This window comes from Equus caballus, chromosome 1 (assembly GCF_041296265.1).
Source record: "Equus caballus isolate H_3958 breed thoroughbred chromosome 1, TB-T2T, whole genome shotgun sequence".
NCBI lineage: Eukaryota > Metazoa > Chordata > Mammalia > Perissodactyla > Equidae > Equus > Equus caballus.
Genome location: NC_091684.1, coordinates 197,838,234 through 197,858,223, shown reverse-complemented (window position 1 = coordinate 197,858,223; position 19,990 = coordinate 197,838,234). Strand labels below are relative to the sequence as shown.

The window sequence follows — 19,990 nt, the reverse complement described above, 5'->3', positions numbered from 1 at the left end:
TTAGCTCAGGGCGAATCTTCCTCAGCCAAAAAAAAGAAAAAAAAAAGAAATTTATGTTTGAACAAATATTCAGATCATTCAATGTTTACCTAAATTTCCACTTTGGATGTGAAGTTAATGTGTTACTGAATTTAATTATTGTTTCCTGTATGGCATAAAATGATTTCAGAGACCTATGACAGTTTTTAATCATTTCTTTTTTTGGAACTGTTCCTTGAGTCTTTTAAAGAGACCTTCTAGGTTATTGCATGTTTGTACCATTCTACAAATTATCTTATCTTTACATTCATCATTAGGCTTATCTATGTTTTATGTTCCAAGAACCAAAGAATTGCTGGCCTTTCAGGTAGTAACTAGTAGATTTGTATCACATGAAAATATTTCTTGTACTTCTGGTGTATAACTCTAGATGAACAGGAAAGATATTAACCTATTTAGAAGAAGACATTTTTTGTTTTTGTTGACGTAGCCCTTTTGACGTCAAGGGTCTTAAAACTATCATAGTTTAGCTAATTTGAATTCACTACAAAGAAGTTTCATCTGATTTTTGTCAGAAGTGCAACCTGTTATCTCTTGAAAAGTGGCTGACCTTTGTAGCTGGGCAAAAATAGGATGCATACAGAGATAGAAGAGGGCTGAGTCAGTAAGGCTGGAAAGAAAGAGCGTGTGGAGACGGGTGAGAGCTCCAAGGCTTCAGAAATGGGTCATCTGGGAAGGAAATCGAGGAAGAAGAAATTACCTGGAGCAAGGAGGTGCTAGTGTTTACTCTGTAAGAAGTAAAGAGATGAGAATGAGAGTGTGGGTGTGAATCGGGGGTAAATGAAATCATTTAGGAAATAGGGTGGCAAATTGGCTAACCCTGGCAGGATAAAGCTAAAAATATGCAGATGATAATCACAAAATAAAATTTATGGGAAAATACAGCAGCCTAAGATTAGCACTCTCCTAGTTCTTAAAGCAAACCTTGACTACAGAGTGTGTTCTCAGTAAACGTGGACTGAACGAATGAGGTTTTGAAAGGAGCCTCAGTTTGCAAGGTAGATATTGACCAGGAAGGAGAAAGTGGATGGTGGGTAGATTCCGGTTGGAATTGAGCAAGATTATTGAGTGTGAAGTAAACTGAGAGTAACAAGATAATTACTCCTAGATGAGATGGGAGAAGCTCTCTGGAATACAGAGGAGGCCAGATTGGTGGGCTGTCTAAGTGAAGTTTGCTTCTTCGTGCAACAAATAGTCAAGAAGATCCATGCTAGGTCTTAGTAAAATGGGGAGGGGGTGTGTGTGTGTATGCGCTCATGTGTGGCTTAAGTATCCTCACTAGGTCAACCACTGTATTTCTAATTTGAAGTACAGAATTCAAAGTGACATCCTCTTGCGGGCCACTACCCTAAGTTTCTAGGTGCCACCTGAATGCTGAAGAGCTTATTTTGCTGATACTTGTATTTAATTTCCTCTTTTAAAAGGGATAAAATAAAGGGCCAGCCCAGTGGTATAGTGGTTAATTTCACGCACTCCACTTCAGCAGCTCGGGGTTCATGGGTGTGGACCTACACACTGCTCGTTAAGCCACACTGTGGCAGTGCCCCACATATAACATGGAGGAAGATGGGCACAGATGTTAGCTCAGGGACAATGTTCCTAAAGCAAAAAGAGGAGGATTGGCAACAGATGTTAGCTCAGGGCCAACCTTCCTCACCAAAAAAAAAAAAAATAATAACAATAATAATTAATAAATAAATAAAAGGAGGGAAAATGAGCAAAGTCATTTTGTACCCTTACTGGCTTTTCTATCATCTGTTTTTCCCCCTTGACCTGTTCTTCTCCCCTCTGCTGCCTACCGTGCACTGTTGTTTTCTCTCATAGGGAGAGGAAGTTCGATGTCAGTATGTTGTGACGTGTGCAGGACTTTACTCAGACCGCATTTCAGAGTTGAGTGGCTGTAATCCCGATCCTCGAATTGTACCCTTCCGGGGAGATTACCTTGTCCTGAAGCCGGAAAAACGCTATCTTGTGAAAGGAAACATTTACCCGGTAGGTAGTGATGCTCTGCCTTCCCACTCTCTCAAGATGGCTGTGGGCGAGACGAGAGGGGAGCAGAAACTTCTACCTGGGTCAGACGTGAGAGACATGTTGAAGGGCTTTTAGTGCAAGCATTTCACCTGTGTCTCTTGTGGTTAAATCCCTAAACCTTTATTCTGATATAGTCATTAAATTATGGTTACTTGCCCACCAGTCCATGTCTTTAGGAGGCGTGAGCGTGTCACGGGAAGGGCTGTCAAGACAGACCCAGTTCTTCCTCCTGTCTGGTGGAGGGAGCACTCCTAAGAGGACTTGCCCTTCCAGCATGCCCAGATCCCCAGCCCCTGACTCAGTTCACTACCTGTAGGTGCAGAGAAGGGGACGTGGCCACTGCAGTGTCCTGGTGTAGGAGACAGAGCCGTTTAAGTGGAGAGTTCACTCTTCTGTCTGGAGCCACTAGGCTGAACCAGATGAAATTGCCAATATTCAGCTGTTTCTTTGTGACCTTGCCAAAACATCCATTTCATCTGCTTCAACCTAATACATCCCACTTTACAGAAGTCTGCTGTGAATGTGTTTTTTTCTGGCAACTCTGATTTTCTTGCCAGCCACATACATCCCTAGTTGGGGTGGGGGTTGGGGGATAACCTGAAATAGGACAGTTCTTTTCTTCTTCTTCTTTAGCCAGAAAGAGGAAAAGATGGGACAATGTTTTCAGAGTCAACAGCACCAGTGTTTCCTGTGTGGCATTTCTAGGCAGAAGCGTGTGAACAGAGAAGTGCATCTGAGACAGACCAGAAGTGATGCAGACTGAGTGCATGAGAAGAGAGTGTTTGAGGTTACCGTGCATGTTTGCATGTGTGATAAAATGCGGCATGAAATGGGGCTCATAGTCCTTTGCTATGTTGAATCCGTAGGTCCCAGATAGCCGATTTCCTTTCCTAGGCGTTCACTTCACACCAAGGATGGATGGCAGCATTTGGCTAGGGCCGAACGCAGTGCTGGCCCTTAAACGAGAGGGCTACAGACCCTTTGACTTCAGTGCCAGAGATGTTATGGATGTCATTATCAAGAGGTAATTTTATCTCCTAAAAAGACAATTTTATATGCTTATGTTTTTAATGTGGGAAATTTTGTCTTTATTCATATTCTATTCAGTAAATCCTCATGTTTGTGATTGGTGTATTGATATTTTTATTAATCCAAATTAAGAGCTTTGTGGAATAAGCATAACTTTTTAACTACTTCAAGAGCATGCTGATGAGCCAGGGTGATGCCTTGGTTAAAAACAGTAAGACCAAGAGCCAGTCACACATCTGACAATCCAAATCTCAACTTCTACTTGAGTTTGGGGGAAAAAAAAGAAGTTTGTCTCAAAATCAGTAGATGGCTTACTTTGATAAGATCATTTCAAGCCCGTCACCATTATTTTGAGAACCACTGGAGAAACTGCTGATCACTGAAGTTGTTTCCTTTTGTGGGAAACTGACAACACTGTTGTGTTGACGTGGGACGCAGATTCTTTGCTGTTCTAAGAATTAGCTCGACTGGGTGTTTTGTCTGGTCTTTCCAGCAGTGTTGCTCTCCAGAGGGTTTCAAAATCGCTAGAATGCTTTTTAAGCTATCCTTGAGTTTCACCCTGCGCAGATTCTGGAGCAGAAGGTTTCGGCTGGGGCTTCCTAGCCTGTGTGCTTGTAAAGCTACAGAGACACACGCCCCGCAGGGTCACACTGGAGAATCACTGCAGGAGCGCCCGCCTCTGCTGACTGAAGAAAAGTGGGTACATGGCCTCCTTGGTTAGAGCCCTGATTTAGAGACCCGGCGCTACCCTTTAGGCGGTTGTGAGAGTGTGTAGCACTTGCACTGGACAGCCCTGCTGTGGCCAGGCTTTCAGAGTCCTGCTCTGAGACCAGCATTCCCTGGGATTTGAGTTTGAAAGGTGTTTACCTTTGGAGTTTGGAAGGTATTCTTTTGCTGAAGTTTCTTTATGTTGGCCAAAAGTTGATTTGCTTTTAATATGTGGTTTTTCTGACTTTGCCTAGATTTCTGTGATGCCACCCAAAAAAAAAAAAGATCAAATAGTTGTAAGTGTGTTTTGTAGTAATAAAGAATTCCTTTCTCATATAAAGATTTTATTTGCTTTGCTTTCAGTGGCTTGATTAAACTGGTGTTCCAGAATTTCTCTTACGGAGTTAACGAGATGTACAAAGCCCTTTTTCTCAGTGCAACAGTGAAGCACCTTCAAAAGTTTATCCCTGAAATTACTGTCAGTGACATCCATAGGTAAGGAGAAGCCGTTAAGGACTGTAGATAGAGTCAGGACCTGGGTGAACTGGGGAGGTGGGTCTGATGTCCAGTCAGTGTGTCCACTGCGTCTTGTGTGCTCTCCCTTCCCAGCACGTTGCTGAGTTCCCTCTGCAGTGCATGTGGTGGGCTTGCTGCCTTGTGGCCCTTAGTGCTTGGACTAGCCCATTTATGATTACCTAGACCACCGTACAGCATTCACTGAAGCCTCCACCGCAGCTGGATTGTGATGCCACCTCTGCCTTTGTGTCCAGCTGTCATTCATGACAAGAACATCTCACCTGAAATTTTTTCTAATCTCCCTGGCCTCTTACTCTTATGATTTTAAAGCCTTTTGATCTTAATTCCATATAAGATCATTGATCCCTATGTTAACTAATTAGGTAGTAAACACATTACAACATTGTATTTTGATTGATTGTTAAAACCTATTAGAAACACACTCCTGTACCTGGCCTCTTATCTTGCCTCCTCTCTGCCTCCTTTGCTCTTCCATGGGCCTCCTCCACGGAGGGACTCTGCCTGCAGGACAGAAGTGGGAAGTGGTGTGGTAACAGTCAGTCTAGGTCCTTGCTCCAGGGGTGTGGGGCAAAGGAAGGATCACTTGAAAATATTTTTTTTCTTAAAGATAAAGTTTTTCTGGACGTGGTCTGTAGATTGTCTGAATACCACCCAAGCCTACCTTCTTTTCTCTTTGGAGGTATTTTTAGGGTGTTTACCTTTTTCCCTGAACAAGCCATCCCTGGGCCCCATCAGCAGCGTGCTTTGAGATACTCTCCCTCCGTGAACCTCTAGAGTGCTGAGTGTTGGTCTCTGCAGTAACAGCTGCTGAGCTTGCCTCATGTGAAATGTCAGCAGCTCGGTTCTGCAACTGGGAGGAGAGCAGTGATCGTGTCAGCTGTCTCCCTTAGGGGAGCGTCCTGGGCTCAATCTGACTCCAGTGTGTCGTTCTCAGGCCAGCCTCTTTGAATCCTTAGAAGAACTGTTAAAACCCAGCTAACATCTTTACTCTTCTCTCACTCCTCTACTCACCTTCTGAAGTAGAAGGGATAAAAATATCTAGGCTTTGTTTTCTGTCACTCACCTATAAATAATAAAGGCTTTTATGTTCTCAGTGGTCTGCTTTAGCAGACTGATATTTTCTATCTGAAAAGAGATTGGTCAAATCTGATGTCTGTCACTGCTGTCACTGTTCTTGGAAACAGTAGGTGGGTGCGGCAGACTCTGCATCAGCAGTTGCAGTGAAGTCACCACCCGTATTCACTTACCGCCTTTCATAGCAGCCTGAGAAGACTCTTTAGACCAGTGGATTTCACACAGGAGAACTGGACGTGGAGCTTGTGGTTTTCGGTGAACACGCCTGTCTCTGGTGTGAGGGTGTGGATTTCAGTCACCAGTGCCATTAGCACATAGGGGAAAAGGGCACACAGCACTGTAGGCAGGTGAATTGGGGACAAATTCAACCCAATCGTAGGTGAATCTCTGGAGACAGAGAAGCGGAGCATGTTCAGAATTCCCTTTACCCCTTCCCATGACTCCTGTAGCTCTTGGAGGAAGGAAATTATCAGTGACAAAAAGGAAGTTGTAGGAGATATGTTTGATACCATTTATGTGAGTTTAAACAACACCATATACTATCTATGGATTGCACATGTAATATGAAAATAAAAATGAGCATGGGAGAGAGAAACACTAATTGAGGAGAGTGGTTACCTCTGGGAGAGAGGGGAATGGGGTCCAGAGAGTTCCACAGGGGGCTTCCATCATGTCTGTGATGCTTATTTTTTAAGCTGTTTGTAAGAAAACAGGTGTTCATTGTGTGATTCTCTGTACCTTGTTGTATCCCTGAAATACTAAATGATAATAATAAAAAGTAAGGTCAGTAGACTCCCCCACATTTTGAGTCCCAAGTTCTGCCTTCTTGCAGCCCAGTGTAGTAAAACCATTGGTGCTCTAGTGTTGATGTCAAGACAGACGCATATTGAGCAGTTCTAGACAGTAAAAGAGTGCTAGCTCAGGACAGTGTCGTTACATTGCAGGAGCCACCAGAGGACACCCAGCTTGACTTCTCATTGCCAGGCAAGAGCGCCTTGGACATTAACTTCCTGGTGAACCTTAGACTGGAGTGTAAAGTTGTAGCCTGTCAAATATGTGTTAGATGTACACACTTCTCATTGTTAAATGATAATCTCTGAGGTTCTTAATTTAGCTCTAAAGTCCTTTAATTTGTTCTGTGATTAATTTGACTTGATAATCTAACAACAGTTTGTATCTCTTAGCCTTGTAAGGATGTAAAAGAGGAAGACATATATGTCAAGGTCCCCTCTTTTTCCACACTTGATTTTGAGAAGTGTCTTAATTGGGCAAGATGCTTTCATCATGAGTGATAGCTAGAAACTGCAGTGTGTCGTTGTGAAATGCAGAGGCAACAGCCAAGCACTCGTGCAGTGAGGTGACCGAGATCAGGGCGTCTCAGTCTTGGCACTATTGACATTTTGGGCCAAATAATGCTTTGTTGTGGGAGACTGTCCAGTTCATTGTAGGATGTTTAGCAGCATCCCTGGCCTCTTCCCACTAGATGCCAGCCGTACTCTCCTGGTTATGACAATTAAAAGGCCTCCAGACATGGCTGAATGTCCTCTAGGGGGCAAAAGCTCCCTTAGTTGGGAACCACTAGTCTAGAGAATTTGGTAACCCTCCCACTATAAAACATTGAATCTTGAGAAAATATGATAAAAGTCCTTTGAAATACATATAACTGAGAGTGCAAGAGAGTTGGGGAATCCCAGGGGCAAACACAAAGAGGAAATGGAAAACCCAAGTACTAAGAGGAATTGGGGCTGCTGCTGTCCTGGAGGGGAGGGGGGTGTGTGTGCGTGCTGATTTTGGTATAACTATACTGAGTTTTATTTGTAATTGACATGTGATTTACGGACAATAAAATGTGCAGATCTTAAGAGCTCAGAGAATTTGGCAATTGTATAAACTCATGTATCCACCACACCAAACAAGATATAAAACATTAGGGACTTATTTTAATTGCCACTCAAGTGCTGGAAAGGAGGCCTTGGGTCTGAAAAAGCTGAAAATTTGGAGCTGAGACTGCTGTGTAAGGCAAGGGATTCTTGAAGGGCTGCACCCTTGGTGAAAAGAAAGTCTAGAAAAAAATTCCCCTTGGTACCAGGAAATGTGAAGAAATTTCATCTGCCCTAGTCTTGAGGGGTAAGTGGAATCTCCTAAAAATCTGCAACCATGGGCCTGCCCTAACAAGTGCTTGGAGTTTGAATTTATACCACCAGCATGATCTAAGAACCTTAAGATGAGAAATTAAGTTAAAAAGTAGATCCAGATATGTTTAGATCCTGCTTCGAACTAATCATCTCTCCCTCTCTCATTGTAAACAGATCAGAGAGAGAGAGATTGAAAATCAGGGTAATTTGGCCACAGACTGAATATTGTTGATACTAAGCAATTATTAGTTTTGTATTATTATTATTTTAAGACTCTTGAAGAGAAATTATACATCGAAGTAAAATGATATGCTACCTGGGGTTTGCTCTAAGATAACCCAGTAGAGAGAGGTGGACAGTAGGTGCGGATATAGATGAAACAAGATTGGCTGTGTTGATTATTGTTGGTACTGGGTAGTATATACATGGGAGTTCATTAAACTATTCACTTTACTTTTGTACATGTTTAAAACTTTCCATAGAAAAGTGCTCCCAGGATGGCCATGCCCCTGGAGCACTTGATAGAAGCAAATGCAAAATCTGTGTGGAGGGATGTGACCTCAAGCCAGCCCCCACTGCTCCCCCAGATAAAGCCCTGCTGAACAGAAACTCACCTTCAAAAGTTACGGAGCACCTACGTGAGAGCCAGCAGACAGAATAAATACCAGCATTAGACCCCTGACAACTTTGGGTAATGGTAATATTAAAAACTATGAAGTCAGTATGCTCCATTGAATTAGAAACAAAAAGGAAGGGAAAACGTGAAGAGGAATAAAAAAAAAAAATCTGGAGAAATTTGGAAACGAATTAATTAGAATTTCTAGAAATGAAAAATATAGTTCTTAAATTTTTTTTTTTGAAGAAGATTAGCCCTGAACTAACATCTGCCGCCAATCCTCCTCTTTTTGCTGAGGAAGATTGGCCCCAAGCTAACATCTGTGCCCATCTTCTTTCTGCTTGAGGAAGATGGTCCCTGAGCTCACATCTGTGCCTGTCTTCCTCTATTTTGTATATGGGACACTGCCACAGCATGGCTTGATAAGCAGCATGTAGGTCCACATCCAGGATCTGAACTGGTGAACCCCGGGCTGCTGAAGTGGAGCATGCAAAACTTAACCGCTACACCACCAGGCTGGTCCCTATAGTTCTTAAATTTTAAAACTCAAATGACTAGGTTAGACAACTAGTTAGACTTACCTTAAGAGAAAATTACTACATTGTAAAGTAAATCTGAAGAATTTAGAGAACAATTTTGTAAGATAAAGAATCATGAGAGGGCCGGCCCGGTGGTGCAGTGGTTAAGTTCACATGTTCCGCTTCTCGGCGGCCCGGGGTTCGCCAGTTCAGATCCCAGGTGAGGACATGGCACTGCTTGGCACGCCATGCTGTGGTAGGCATCCCACATATAAAGTAGAGGAAGATGGGCATGGATGTTAGCTCAGGGCCAGGCTTCCTCAGCAAAAATAGGAGGACAGGTGGTAGTTAGCTCAGGGCTAATCTTCCTCAAAAAAAAAAAAAAAAAAAGATGAATCATGAGGAAATTAAAAGACATGGAGAAGAAAACAAGAAGATTCCAGCCTACATCTCATAGGAGTTCCAGAGAAATTGAGAAGAGGCAATACTTTGAAGAGGAGTATTTGAGAATTTTGTAGAATTGACAGAAAAAACTAAAATTCAGGATGCACAGTGAGTCCCATCTGAATAAATAATACTAAATACAAGAATGGGAATAGATTATATAACTTCCAAATCAGTAGAGGAGGAAAAAAGAATACAGAAAAGACAGTAACTCAAGAAAGGAGGTGGGATAAGCCCAGGAAAATCCGGTTAAAGACCATAAAATAATGTTAGAAATCAAACATACCAGTAATCACAATAAGTTTAAGTGTACTTAATCGTTAAGACAGAGATTGTCGGGTTGGATTAAAAAAGAATCCATCTATGTGCTGGGCAAATGCTTAACAGAAGAAAGGTGAGTACTGGGTTCATTTTAGATAAAATACACTTTAACACAGAAGTTGTTATTAGAGATAAAGAGGGTCACTCTAAAATTGTTGCATGTAATAGCAGAGCTGTGAAGTACAGAGGACAGAAACTGACAAATCTGCAAGCGGAAGTCAACAAAACCACAATTGTGGTGGGTGATTTTAAGACAAGTCTGTTGACAGAAGATAGATGGAGCAGATAAAATATTAGATTTGCATAACACAGTTAAAACACTTGATTTAGTGGGTGTATAGAACCCTCTCACCCTCATTACAGAATACTTGAGTTATTCAAGCCCTCATGAAACATTTACAAAGGCTCAAAATGTTCAAAGCTCTAAACCAAGTTCTCAACAAAATTTAAAAATTGGGCATAGAAAAACCATGTTCTCTTATCACAATCCAGTTAGGTTGAAGATTTGTAACAGAAATACCCCTCCTTTGTGTTTGGAAATGAAGGTGGAATGGTTTACTCTCCCCATATGAGCACTCCCAATTTAAATATGCTCATGGGAACCTCTGTTTTCAGATAACAGTAGATCCCATGGTGACTGTTAGAAAATACTAAATTGTCCAGTTTGGAACTGGCCAAAGATGTCAGCTGTAGCCTTTCCTAGTTGTTTTCCCGCACACAGGATGATGCCTGCCACAGAACAATGAAGCAGTAACTCCAGCACTTCTCAGATGAAAGAATGCCATTGTTACGTATTCACCTGTTGTTTCTGTACATATTTAAGGGTCTGGGATGTACATTCCCATTAATTTAGCTACAAATATAGCAAAATAAATGGCTACAGAACACTAAAAATTAAATGTAGCTGAATTCTCAGACATTAAATTTGCTGAATTGTTTGTTCTTTCAGCTGTTAAAATAGAATTTAAAATAATTAGAAGTTAAAAAATTAAAAGTTTTTAGAGGCTGTGCCTGGTGGCTGGTGGTTAAGTTTGTGTGCTCTGCTTTGGCGGCCTGGGGTTCACAGGTTTGGATCCTGGGCGTGGACCTAGCACAGCTCATCAAGTCATGCTGTGGCGGCGTCCCACATAAAATAGAGGAAGATTGGCACAGATGGCAGCTCAGCGACAATCTTCCTCAGCAAAAAGAGGAGGATTGGCGTCGAATGTTAGCTCAGGGCCAGTCTTCCTCACACACACACAAAATTAAGTTTCTCGCCTTATTGAATGCTTGCTATGTACTAGGCACAAATCTAGACATGGGGGTGAAGTAGGGTGTTGTGCAAGATGCTGTCCTGGCCCTCAAGACAATTATGGTTTATCTTACCTGAAATTTCCAAGTATGATATTTAGTCTGAGGTATTCTGAGGGGGATACCTGTACGTAATCATGCAAAGCACAACCACAAGTCGCATGAAGTGCTGAATAGAGAACATGAAGAATTTGGTAGTTTAAATAGTTCATGTTAAATAGTTACTTTAGTTTGAACTAAAGTGAGATCCTTAGAAAAACAATTTTTTTTATAGTTTTGAGTCTAGGTTTTGAACACTTGGGCAGGAGTGTAGGGACACTGAGAACATAACTGGTGTTTGTCAGAGCAGTAACTAAGTGTGGACACATTTTAAACTGTGCTCAGTCACTATTAGCTTCTGTTGGCTTGGGAGGAGTAAGGAAGCCTCTGCAGAGAGAGGAAAGTTTCTCCGTGCATGGTCGTCAGCAGCTGCTCATGCTGCTGTGGGCCCCCTAACATGCTGGCCTTCTGCCAGATTAAAGGAGAGGGACCAGAAAACTCAGATGTTCTCAGCAGCCATAGCAGCATTGTCCAAGAAAAGGGGAGAAATGTTGCTTTGGTGTGTTGAGATAAGCTACAGGTAGAGAATGTACAAAATGGGCCACACAGCAGCTGAGACGCTGACGTGTGTCCTTACCTTAAGAAATTTCAGCTTCAGTCCCGTTCTGTCTTGTGTTCCAAGTGTTGTGTCTGATTCTAACTTGGACATCCTTCCTGTCCCGACTCCCTGCAGGCTTCTACAGGGCAGACTGCTTGCCTTTCACCCTTGTTGTAATTCTTACTTACCTCTCTACAGATGAACAGTATAGCTGTGTGACTTCAGGCAAGTTATTTCGCCTCTCTGTGTTTCTTTGCTGTTAAATATAAACTGTATCAGCCTCCTAGAGTTGTTGCGAGGATTAAATGAGAGAATTCCTAGCACAGAGTAAGGACTTGGTAAATAATAGCTCTTGTTATCATTCTCTCTTCCCAGCCAGGCTGAGGTCATAGAGGTCAGTGTTCTCATCTTGTTCTTTGTGTCTTCCTCAAGTCCTTATCTGCATTGGCCCTGAAGCAATAAAAAATGTTTAGTATTGTTGCCTGATTTCTTCAGTCTTGGTGGTATGTATAGAGCAGCTGTTTTCAAACTGGGTTTTCTTAAACAGTTCTAGTGGTGGTCCTTTTAGAGTCCAAAAATATTTTATTCAAATTTCACCTGTAAATTTTAAGTATTTTAAAAACTAAAAAAATATATAATTTGTGTTATAAAACAAAACTTTAAGTAGTAAAGGTGCTTACGGTGTTAACATGCTGCCAAGTTAATTCATTTTTGTGCTTTTCCTGTCATCTCTGTTTGATTAATTGAAGGTTATCCTGACATTGAAGGCTAAACTGTTGAAAATAAAAACAAACTACAGAACAAGAACCTGCTGCCGTTTGCAAATATTTTTCTCCATAAATTTTAATAGTGTGCAATCAAAACACGCAAAAAACAGAACTCTGTAGTGGACGTAGGACTGCAGCTGCCACGCCTCACTGCTGCTCTCGTTGCTCTGCATTCATCAGAAGAGCTTATTGTTCCCATTGGTTGATCTGATAAATTCATTTTATAAATTTCAATAAGAAATGTATCTATTCTAATTAAATGTGGATTATTTATAATAGCTTTCCTGTTCATGTACTTGTGTGGGAAGCATTTCTTGGCACTGTCCTGTAGCAGGCGTATGCTCTAGGGTAAGGATCTAGGTCTGACAGGCTACAACTGACAGCCTTTGGCTAAACTCACACCTATTAGGTTTCCACATAATTGTGCATTTAGAAGCATAAAGACTTTATTGCTTTCAGAGTCCTTTGAGACCACTGACTCGTGGAGCGTCCTGCCTCCTGGTCAGTTGACCACCACGCTTACTTTTGCAGAGGTCCAGCTGGAGTGAGAGCCCAAGCCCTGGACAGGGCTGGAAATCTGGTGGAAGACTTTGTGTTTGATGGAGGCGTTGGAGACATGGGAAATCGCATTCTTCATGTGAGAAACGCACCTTCCCCTGCTGCCACTTCTTCCCTGGCAATTTCTGGAATGATCGCAGATGAAGTGCAACAGAGATTTAATTTGTAATTAGTGGAAGGAGCTAGGTATGCATTTTAATCTCCACGTTTGGCAACAAGAATACTAATTGCATTCTTTAATTTTAAGGAAAATGGTTTGAAAATATCAACTTTAGGTATCTTGTTTAGGTAACCACTGAATTATTACAATGCTGTAACATAGAAATAATAATTTTTTAAAGCCCGGGCTCTTTCACTTTGGGAATAAAGAGGAAAGGTACAGTTGTGTCTATCCTGAATCCCTGACTGTTAATGACCCGTCCTCACCAATGGGGATCTAGAGATTGGGCTCGTTTAGAATTTCTGGGAATGATGGCATAAAAAATTGATTATTCCCTTAACTTTTTGGCTTTATAATATCTAAGCCTTTTTTGTCTCTCCTACACAAGAAAATTTAGTATTTGTAGGTTGCAAACCTTTTAATTTTGAAGAGTCAGAAAAGGTCAAACTATTTAGAGCAACAATATTTGTATTTGGGAATTTGAAATTCTTGATTTTAAGAAAATATATCAAATCTCACATTTTTAAGTAGTTTGAATAAGATTCTATCTTGGCTATAATATTTGTAAGAAATAACTTTGCAAAAGAAGTGCCAGCCTCTTTGATTCCCAGCTCTCCCAAACTGACCTGGTGTGGAGTCATCACTGTGTCTAAGCAGCACTTGGCTAAGATGCTGCTGCCCGCCCTTCAGTCTTCTGTGGCTGAGGAGCTGAACGAACCTGCAGCTGATGGGCTTTTACGAGAACAGTTTGAGAGACCTGTCACTGGTAGACAGAAGTCTGTAATTTTAAAAATTATTTACCTCTTCTGTCTCTGTCCCTCAGTTATGCCAAGGTTCTCAGATGCTGGCCAAGATCACTAACAATTCATGCCTACTTGGTTTTTCAGGGATCCTATAGACTTTTATGAGGATGTTTCTTCATTTTGGGAAATACCTAACTTTGAGGCATTCACTTTTGTAAACCGCAAAAGTGCCTTAACATTCATGTGTACTTCATGAATATTTTACACTGTTGCCCAGTGCCATACTGTATACTGTACATATGCATGTGGTCTCTGTTGAAATGGATCTTGCAATTCAGAAAGTTGGAAAATAGAAAGATAAATGGAAATATGGCAGCCTACTGATTGGGGAAACCTTTATTACAGAACCACCGCTTATGTGAGACATTTTCATCCATGCCCCCACATATGCTCTCTCAGGATCAACCTTCCATTCTTCATTTTTTCTTTCCTCTTCCCTCTCCAAAGCTGTGTGATGGATGAGTTAGAAGGATGTGCACTTTGGTTGATAGGAAAAACTTTTCTGTTTCCTTCCTTTTCACTCCAAGCTTCAGTGATTACACTGATTGAGCTACCTCATCCATTAATGGAAAGGCTGCGCATCATCAGCTCATGCTCAAGAAGTAGCACAGCCCAGGTAAATGCACTGGTAGGCAGTCATTTGGCACTTGGCATGAGCATATTGGAAGCATTCAGAAACCACTCGAGCAAGAAACAGCCCTAATGGTTCTTCTTAACAACTGATTCCTCCAAGAAATGGGACATACAGCGTATTTTTCTGTTCTGTTACAAGACCATTAAGTGATGGAAAATATTAGAATTCTCTATTTAATCAACAGTAAGATTATGTGTATGCTAAGCTGTGAAAGACTGAAATTACAAAAATAACTGTCTTAATTAAAGCAATCCTCATTCCATTTGGGTCTGTACTATACCTCCAACAAATATAAGTGAAGAAATTATTGAAAGTCTTTTGAATGTGTAGGTCATGCTGTTTGTAAAAATATTTTATATTTATGTCATAGGATTTTGTTGTGTAATACTGATAGAATATTTAAAAGTTTTGTGTATTTCTGAGGAGAAAATGTATATTAATATTAAAAATATTTTAAGGAGCCTTAGTGTTGTGAACATAATTTTTAGTTTTATAAAAACTCTGATTCACATAAATTTTTTGTGTCAAACATGAACTACCCCAGCTTTAGATAGCAGCCAATCTTAAAAAGTTTAAAACTTCAGTATTTGTGTGTAGTATAAAAATCAGGTAGAGTAGTTTATATTTTGGATAAAAAGTAGAACACTTCTGGGGCTGGCCCCGTGGCCGAGTGGTTAAGTTCGCGCACTCCGCTGCAGGCGGCCCAGTGTTTCGTTGGTTCGAATCCTGGGCGCGGACATGGCACTGCTCATCAAACCACGCTGAGGCAGCGTCCCACATGCCACAACTAGAAGGACTCACAACAAAGAATATACAACTATGTACCAGGGGGCTTTGGGGAGAAAAAGGAAAAAAATAAAATCTTTAAAAAAAAAAAAAAAGAACACTTCCCCACTTACAAAAATGGCTTTCCATCTGGTAGTGGTGGCAATATGTGGCTGACCTCAGTGTCATCTTCATACCCCAGAGCACTAGGCAACATTATTTCTGTTCCATAGCAGAATGTATATAACATATAAAAACAGTGCTTTTTGGGGAGGAGCAGGGTCCAAGAAATAAACCAATCTTTTGGCATTTTATAAAAAATTACAGTTCCTCTTGGAAAGACATTTTTGGTATGCTCTCTCTTACATGGGGTCGGGCTTCTCGTATGAGCCTCCATAAGGGTTATAACCAAATGATCTGTCTGAGCGCCTGCCCCACTGCTTTCCGGCAGGTGGACTGTGAGAGCACCAGAGTTAGCCACAGCAAACGAACCATGAAAGTGAGTGACAACAACGTGTATTGTTTCCTGTGGCGTTGCTTTGGTTTGCTACTGACTGGCAGCACTTGTGGCTTTAAATAAATTGAGGAAGTAAGAGGGAGTAATGGGAGAAATGTTGAGCAAGTTCTTGAAAATGTCTTTCAGTGGGAGAATATTATTGGTAAAATTTTACCTGCCTATTAAAATTTGAGATGTGCTTGAGTCATTCAAGTTATCTCCCAAAAGCCATTTTAAATTCCAAAAAGACAAGTAAAATTACCATCAATTAAATTATTAAAATGATAGCCTATTGATTTTAAATCAAATGTATAATTGAGCTCTTTGGTATATATACATAGGCCCTCCCTTTTACAGTATTGGTGTGCTTAACACTTCCATTTTTTAACACTTGAAGCAGGTGTTTATAATGAGGTTGGAAATTTTTCATTTTAAAAAATGGCTTTTAATTAATGTTTTTGAATAAGTGCAATTTCAAATGGTTGAACATTCAAAAGTCATAGAAAGGTACACAGTGAAAAGTCTCCGTCTCTAGCCACCCAGTTCTCATCTTGGAGGCAACAAAAATTATCAGTATCTTGTGGAGACGGGCAGAGAGGTTACATCTATGTATAGTAAAACACTGCGTCCATCTTATTTTACACAGTGGTAGCATACTCTGCACACTATCTTATACATCCTGCTCTTTCGCCTTCCAGTGTATCTTTGAGAATGTTCCACAGTGCCTGGTTCTTTTTAAATGACTGTATAGGTTCCATTCTGTGGATTTACTGTTATTTGTTGAACCAGTTCCTACTGATGATTATTTGAATTGTTTATTTCTAGGGTGTTTTTGTTTTGTTTTTGCTGTAACAAACAATACTGCAATGAATAACCTTCTAAGTCATTTCCCCTATGAGCAAGTATACCTATAGGACACATTCCAAGAATTTGCTGGGTCAAAGGGTGTGTGCCTTTGCAACTTTGATAGCCGTTGTCCACTTGCCCTTGATGGAGGCTGGACCATTTACACTCTCACCAATAATGAACCAGGGCACCTGTTTCCCCATACTCATCAGCACAGTGTATAATCGAACTTATTCGTCTGTGCTATTCTAATGGATGGAAAATAACTCAGTGTAATTTAAATTTGCTTTTTCTTAATGTGAATGAAGGTGAGCATCTTTAATATGTTTGAGACATTTATATTTCCTTTTCTGTGAACCGTCTTCATATTCTTTATCCTTTTTTTTCTTATTGAGTTATGGTCTTATTAATTTGTAGGAGCTCTTTTAGATATTATGGAAATTAGCTCTTAAGGGAATGAATTGCAGATATTTTTTCCAGTTTGTCATTTGCCTTTTGATTTAGCTTGTGTTGGGTTTTTTTGCCATACATTTTTAAAAAGAGAAGTTATCAATCTTCCAGATTTTATATCATAGTAGGAAGGTCTTTTATACTGTGAAGTTATAAACAAATTATTTTATGGTTTTACTTTCTACATTTAAGTCTGACACATCTGGAATTTATCCTAGTGTAGAGCGTAGGGTATGGATCCAACGATTCTTCCTAGATGGCCCATTTGTCTGGTTGGGAAGCTTTTTACTGGTGTCATTCTTGGCTTATCCTCCACATGCACGCGGATCACATTTCTGTTTGCCTAGCCCAGAGATCACAACTCAGATGCCTGTGGAGACTAGGCAGGTTACGTAAAAGGGTGAAGAGTGCCAGGTGGGGAGAAGAGCCAACTGGAAATGGGATGGCATTCTTTTCTAAAGAGGGTGGCCACTGCCCGCCGCCTGCTGATTACGCCCTAGCAGGCAGGCAGCAGGGCCCAGTCTTTGTCAAGAGAAGCTGGAAATCCAGAATTTTTATATGAAGTTTCTTGACTTTAAAATGTTAACAACAATTTAAAAAATTTAAACATAGCCTTGGCTAAACAAAATGTATCTTCAGGACAAAGGTTTCCAATATCCATGGCCAAGAATGAAACTTGCCACTAACAACTTTACTCTCCTGTAAGGAAACACAATCAGAGTCTAGTAGTTTGACAGTCTCGTAGTCTGTAACCGGACTCCTGGAAGAGGAGAGAGAAGTAAAGACGGTCTCCGTAACCCAAAGTCCTTGCCCTCACTGATTGGAAAATTAATTGGAGAAATGCAAGCATTTCACTCTCCTACCTTTTATCCCACGTACATATGGCTGTGGCCATTTATTAGAAGACATTCTTGATTCAGTGGATACTTGAGTTAGAAAAATGATCTCTTAAGTTTTCCAACTGCCATTCTGATTTTGCCAAAATGACAAAATGGTGTGTGATTTGCTCAATTGCTCACCTACTCATCTGGGAACTGAAGTGTGGCGCACTTATTTTTTTGCGCCCAGTTCTTCCTTTCCCTTCCTCACTGCTCGTGGCTGGGGACAATCTGTTATAATTCATGCGCTCAGCATCTTTCGTGGGATGAAATTTACGCTAATGATGAAGTTTCCAGAGTCTATGCCTGTTCAACTCAGGAAAGCTCAAGGTCTGGGATCGTTCTGGGTTGCTAATGAGTATGGCTGGGCCCCAAGGGCGGATCCAGGTTTTCCGGGACGGGTGCCTACACAATTTGGAGGACACCATTAAGAAAACAATTCAAAACTGTTTGGGAAGTTTTACAGAAAAGATATGATTTTGTGAACACATAGGGACCCGTGCAAGCGAAGGACCTTTAACTTCAAGTTTGATTAGCGTCCTTGTCACCTGCCTTTTCTGGCCTCGGTGTGTGCTTCGGGCCCGCCACGCCTCCCTCCTGCATCCCCACACGGCCTCCGCGTACAGAAGAGCCGCGCAGAGCACAAGGACGCTAACCGTCGCGTCCAGCCCGAGCGCCCCTTCGCATCCTCGCACGGCCTCCCAGGACCGCAGCCCTGGCTGCAGGCGCGCGAGGGGAGGCCCCGGGTCAGCTCGGCGTCGGGAAGGGCGAGAGGAGGCCGAGCGTGCGTGACGCGCACCGGGTCGGGCGGCGGGCCTGGAACCGCCCCGGCCCGCCCCCTTGACCACCCCGCCCCGCTCCCCGCGCGCCCCCTCGCCCCGCGCGCCCCGCTCCCCCCCCGCTCCCTCGCCCCGCGCCGCGCCCCCCGCAGGCCCCCGCTCCCCTCCCGGCTCCTCGCCCCGCCCCGTCTCGCGCCGCGCCCCCCTCGCGCGCCCCCCTCGGCTCCCCGCCCCGCGCGCATGCTCCGTGCGGCGCTCGCGCTCGCGCCGGGGGCCGCGCCGGCCGGGGGCGGGCCCACAACTGCCGGACGGAGCGCGGCGGCCGGGGCGCGGCGGCTCTGTGCGCGCCCGAGGGGCCCGCTCGCCCGACGCGCGCGCCCGGTCGGTCGGGGCCTCTGAGGGGACGCGGCGGGGCCGCGGGGGGCGATGAGGGGCCGCGCCGCCGCCGCCATCCGCCCGCCGCGGCCCTAGCGGGAGTCGGCGGGGGGCGAGGCCGGCCGCCAGCGGCCGCAGCCAGACAAAGGGGAGGAGCCGCCGAGCGGCCCGCGCCGGGCCAGGCCCAGCCCCCGAGCGCCGCGAGCAGCCGCCCGCCGCCCCGCGCCGCCGCTGGCCCGGCCGGCCCCCGATGCGGAGGCGCCGCGGCCGGGGCCATGCAGCAGGCGCCGCAGCCGTACGAGTTCTTCAGCGAGGAGAACAGCCCGAGATGGCGGGGGCTGCTGGTGCCGGCCCTGCGGAAGGTCGGTGCGGGCCGGGCCGGCGGGCGGGCGGGCGGGCGGGCGGCTGGGGGGCCCGGGGCCGCGTCGCGCCCGCCGCCCGGAAGGAGGGCGCGCTGCGGGGGAGACGCGCCGGGGGCGCGGCCGCGGCGGCTTCCGCGGGGCCCCAGCCGCTGTCCGGGCCGGGCCGTCCGACGCGGCTCGGGGCGGCGCTGTCCCTGGCGGGCGGCCGCGGGGCCCGGCGCCCCTGCCTCCCTGCCTCCGCGGGGTGTCCCGCCAGCCGGGCCGCCTCCCGCGCGGCGCGCTCCGGGACTCGCTCAGAGAGCTGCAGCTCGTAAACATCAGTCCTGGACGTCCGGGTCGTCTCTCCGGGAGATGGTGTTCGTCTGCGCCTGGGAAATTGGGGGATAATCACGCTCGCGGTTTTACAGCGAGCCCCTTTGTAAGGTCGAGACGGAGTTAGAGACTGTAAATGGTGCGTGGTTGCCGAGCGCGAGCCTGCCCGGCCGTTGATGCAGACTTACTCCCTTCTGCCTCTCGTGCGGGATAACCAAGGATCAATTGTAGGAAAAAGGAGAAATAAGCACTAATTTAAAAGACTGCACTTGGAAAATAAATCTTCATACAATAAATTTCTGTAAATGAAAGGAAGAGGTATATTTTAAAGGTAAAAATGTGTTGCTCATGCATTCAGAGTCTCAGACTTTCCATTATTTTCTTAATTCGTACCGGGAGATATTGTCTCCTTTGGGCCAAACATCG

At 43.8% G+C, this 19,990-nt stretch overlaps 2 protein-coding genes across 9 annotated transcripts in view; both read left to right on the top strand.

The window, feature by feature from the left end:
- Positions 1 to 14,761, top strand: part of L2HGDH (L-2-hydroxyglutarate dehydrogenase) — a 40,242-nt gene extending 25,481 nt beyond the window's left edge. For 2 of the 6 annotated variants that reach the window (XM_023624938.2, XM_070242657.1), the window contains 4 exons: positions 1,864 to 2,031; positions 2,937 to 3,094; positions 4,171 to 4,302; positions 12,678 to 14,761. In XM_023624938.2, coding sequence (XP_023480706.1) covers positions 1,864 to 2,031; positions 2,937 to 3,094; positions 4,171 to 4,302; positions 12,678 to 12,873 — 654 coding nt within the window. In that variant the 3' untranslated portion in view covers positions 12,874 to 14,761. Of the gene's footprint in view, positions 1 to 1,863; positions 2,032 to 2,936; positions 3,095 to 4,170; positions 4,303 to 4,416; positions 7,281 to 12,128; positions 12,425 to 12,677 lie in introns of those variants that run through there. The other 4 variants (XM_023624945.2, XM_023624942.2, XM_070242656.1 and 1 more) reach the window with 4 other exon arrangements.
- Positions 14,762 to 18,805: 4,044 nt separating this feature from the next.
- SOS2 (SOS Ras/Rho guanine nucleotide exchange factor 2) overlaps positions 18,806 to 19,990 on the top strand; it is an 88,476-nt gene continuing 87,291 nt past the window's right edge. Inside the window, exon 1 of one of the 3 annotated variants that reach the window (XM_023624853.2) lies at positions 18,806 to 19,252. In XM_023624853.2, the coding sequence (XP_023480621.2) occupies positions 19,166 to 19,252 (87 nt within the window). In that variant the 5' untranslated portion in view covers positions 18,806 to 19,165. Of the gene's footprint in view, positions 19,253 to 19,412; positions 19,896 to 19,990 lie in introns of those variants that run through there. The other 2 variants (XM_070242506.1, XM_023624861.2) reach the window with 2 other exon arrangements.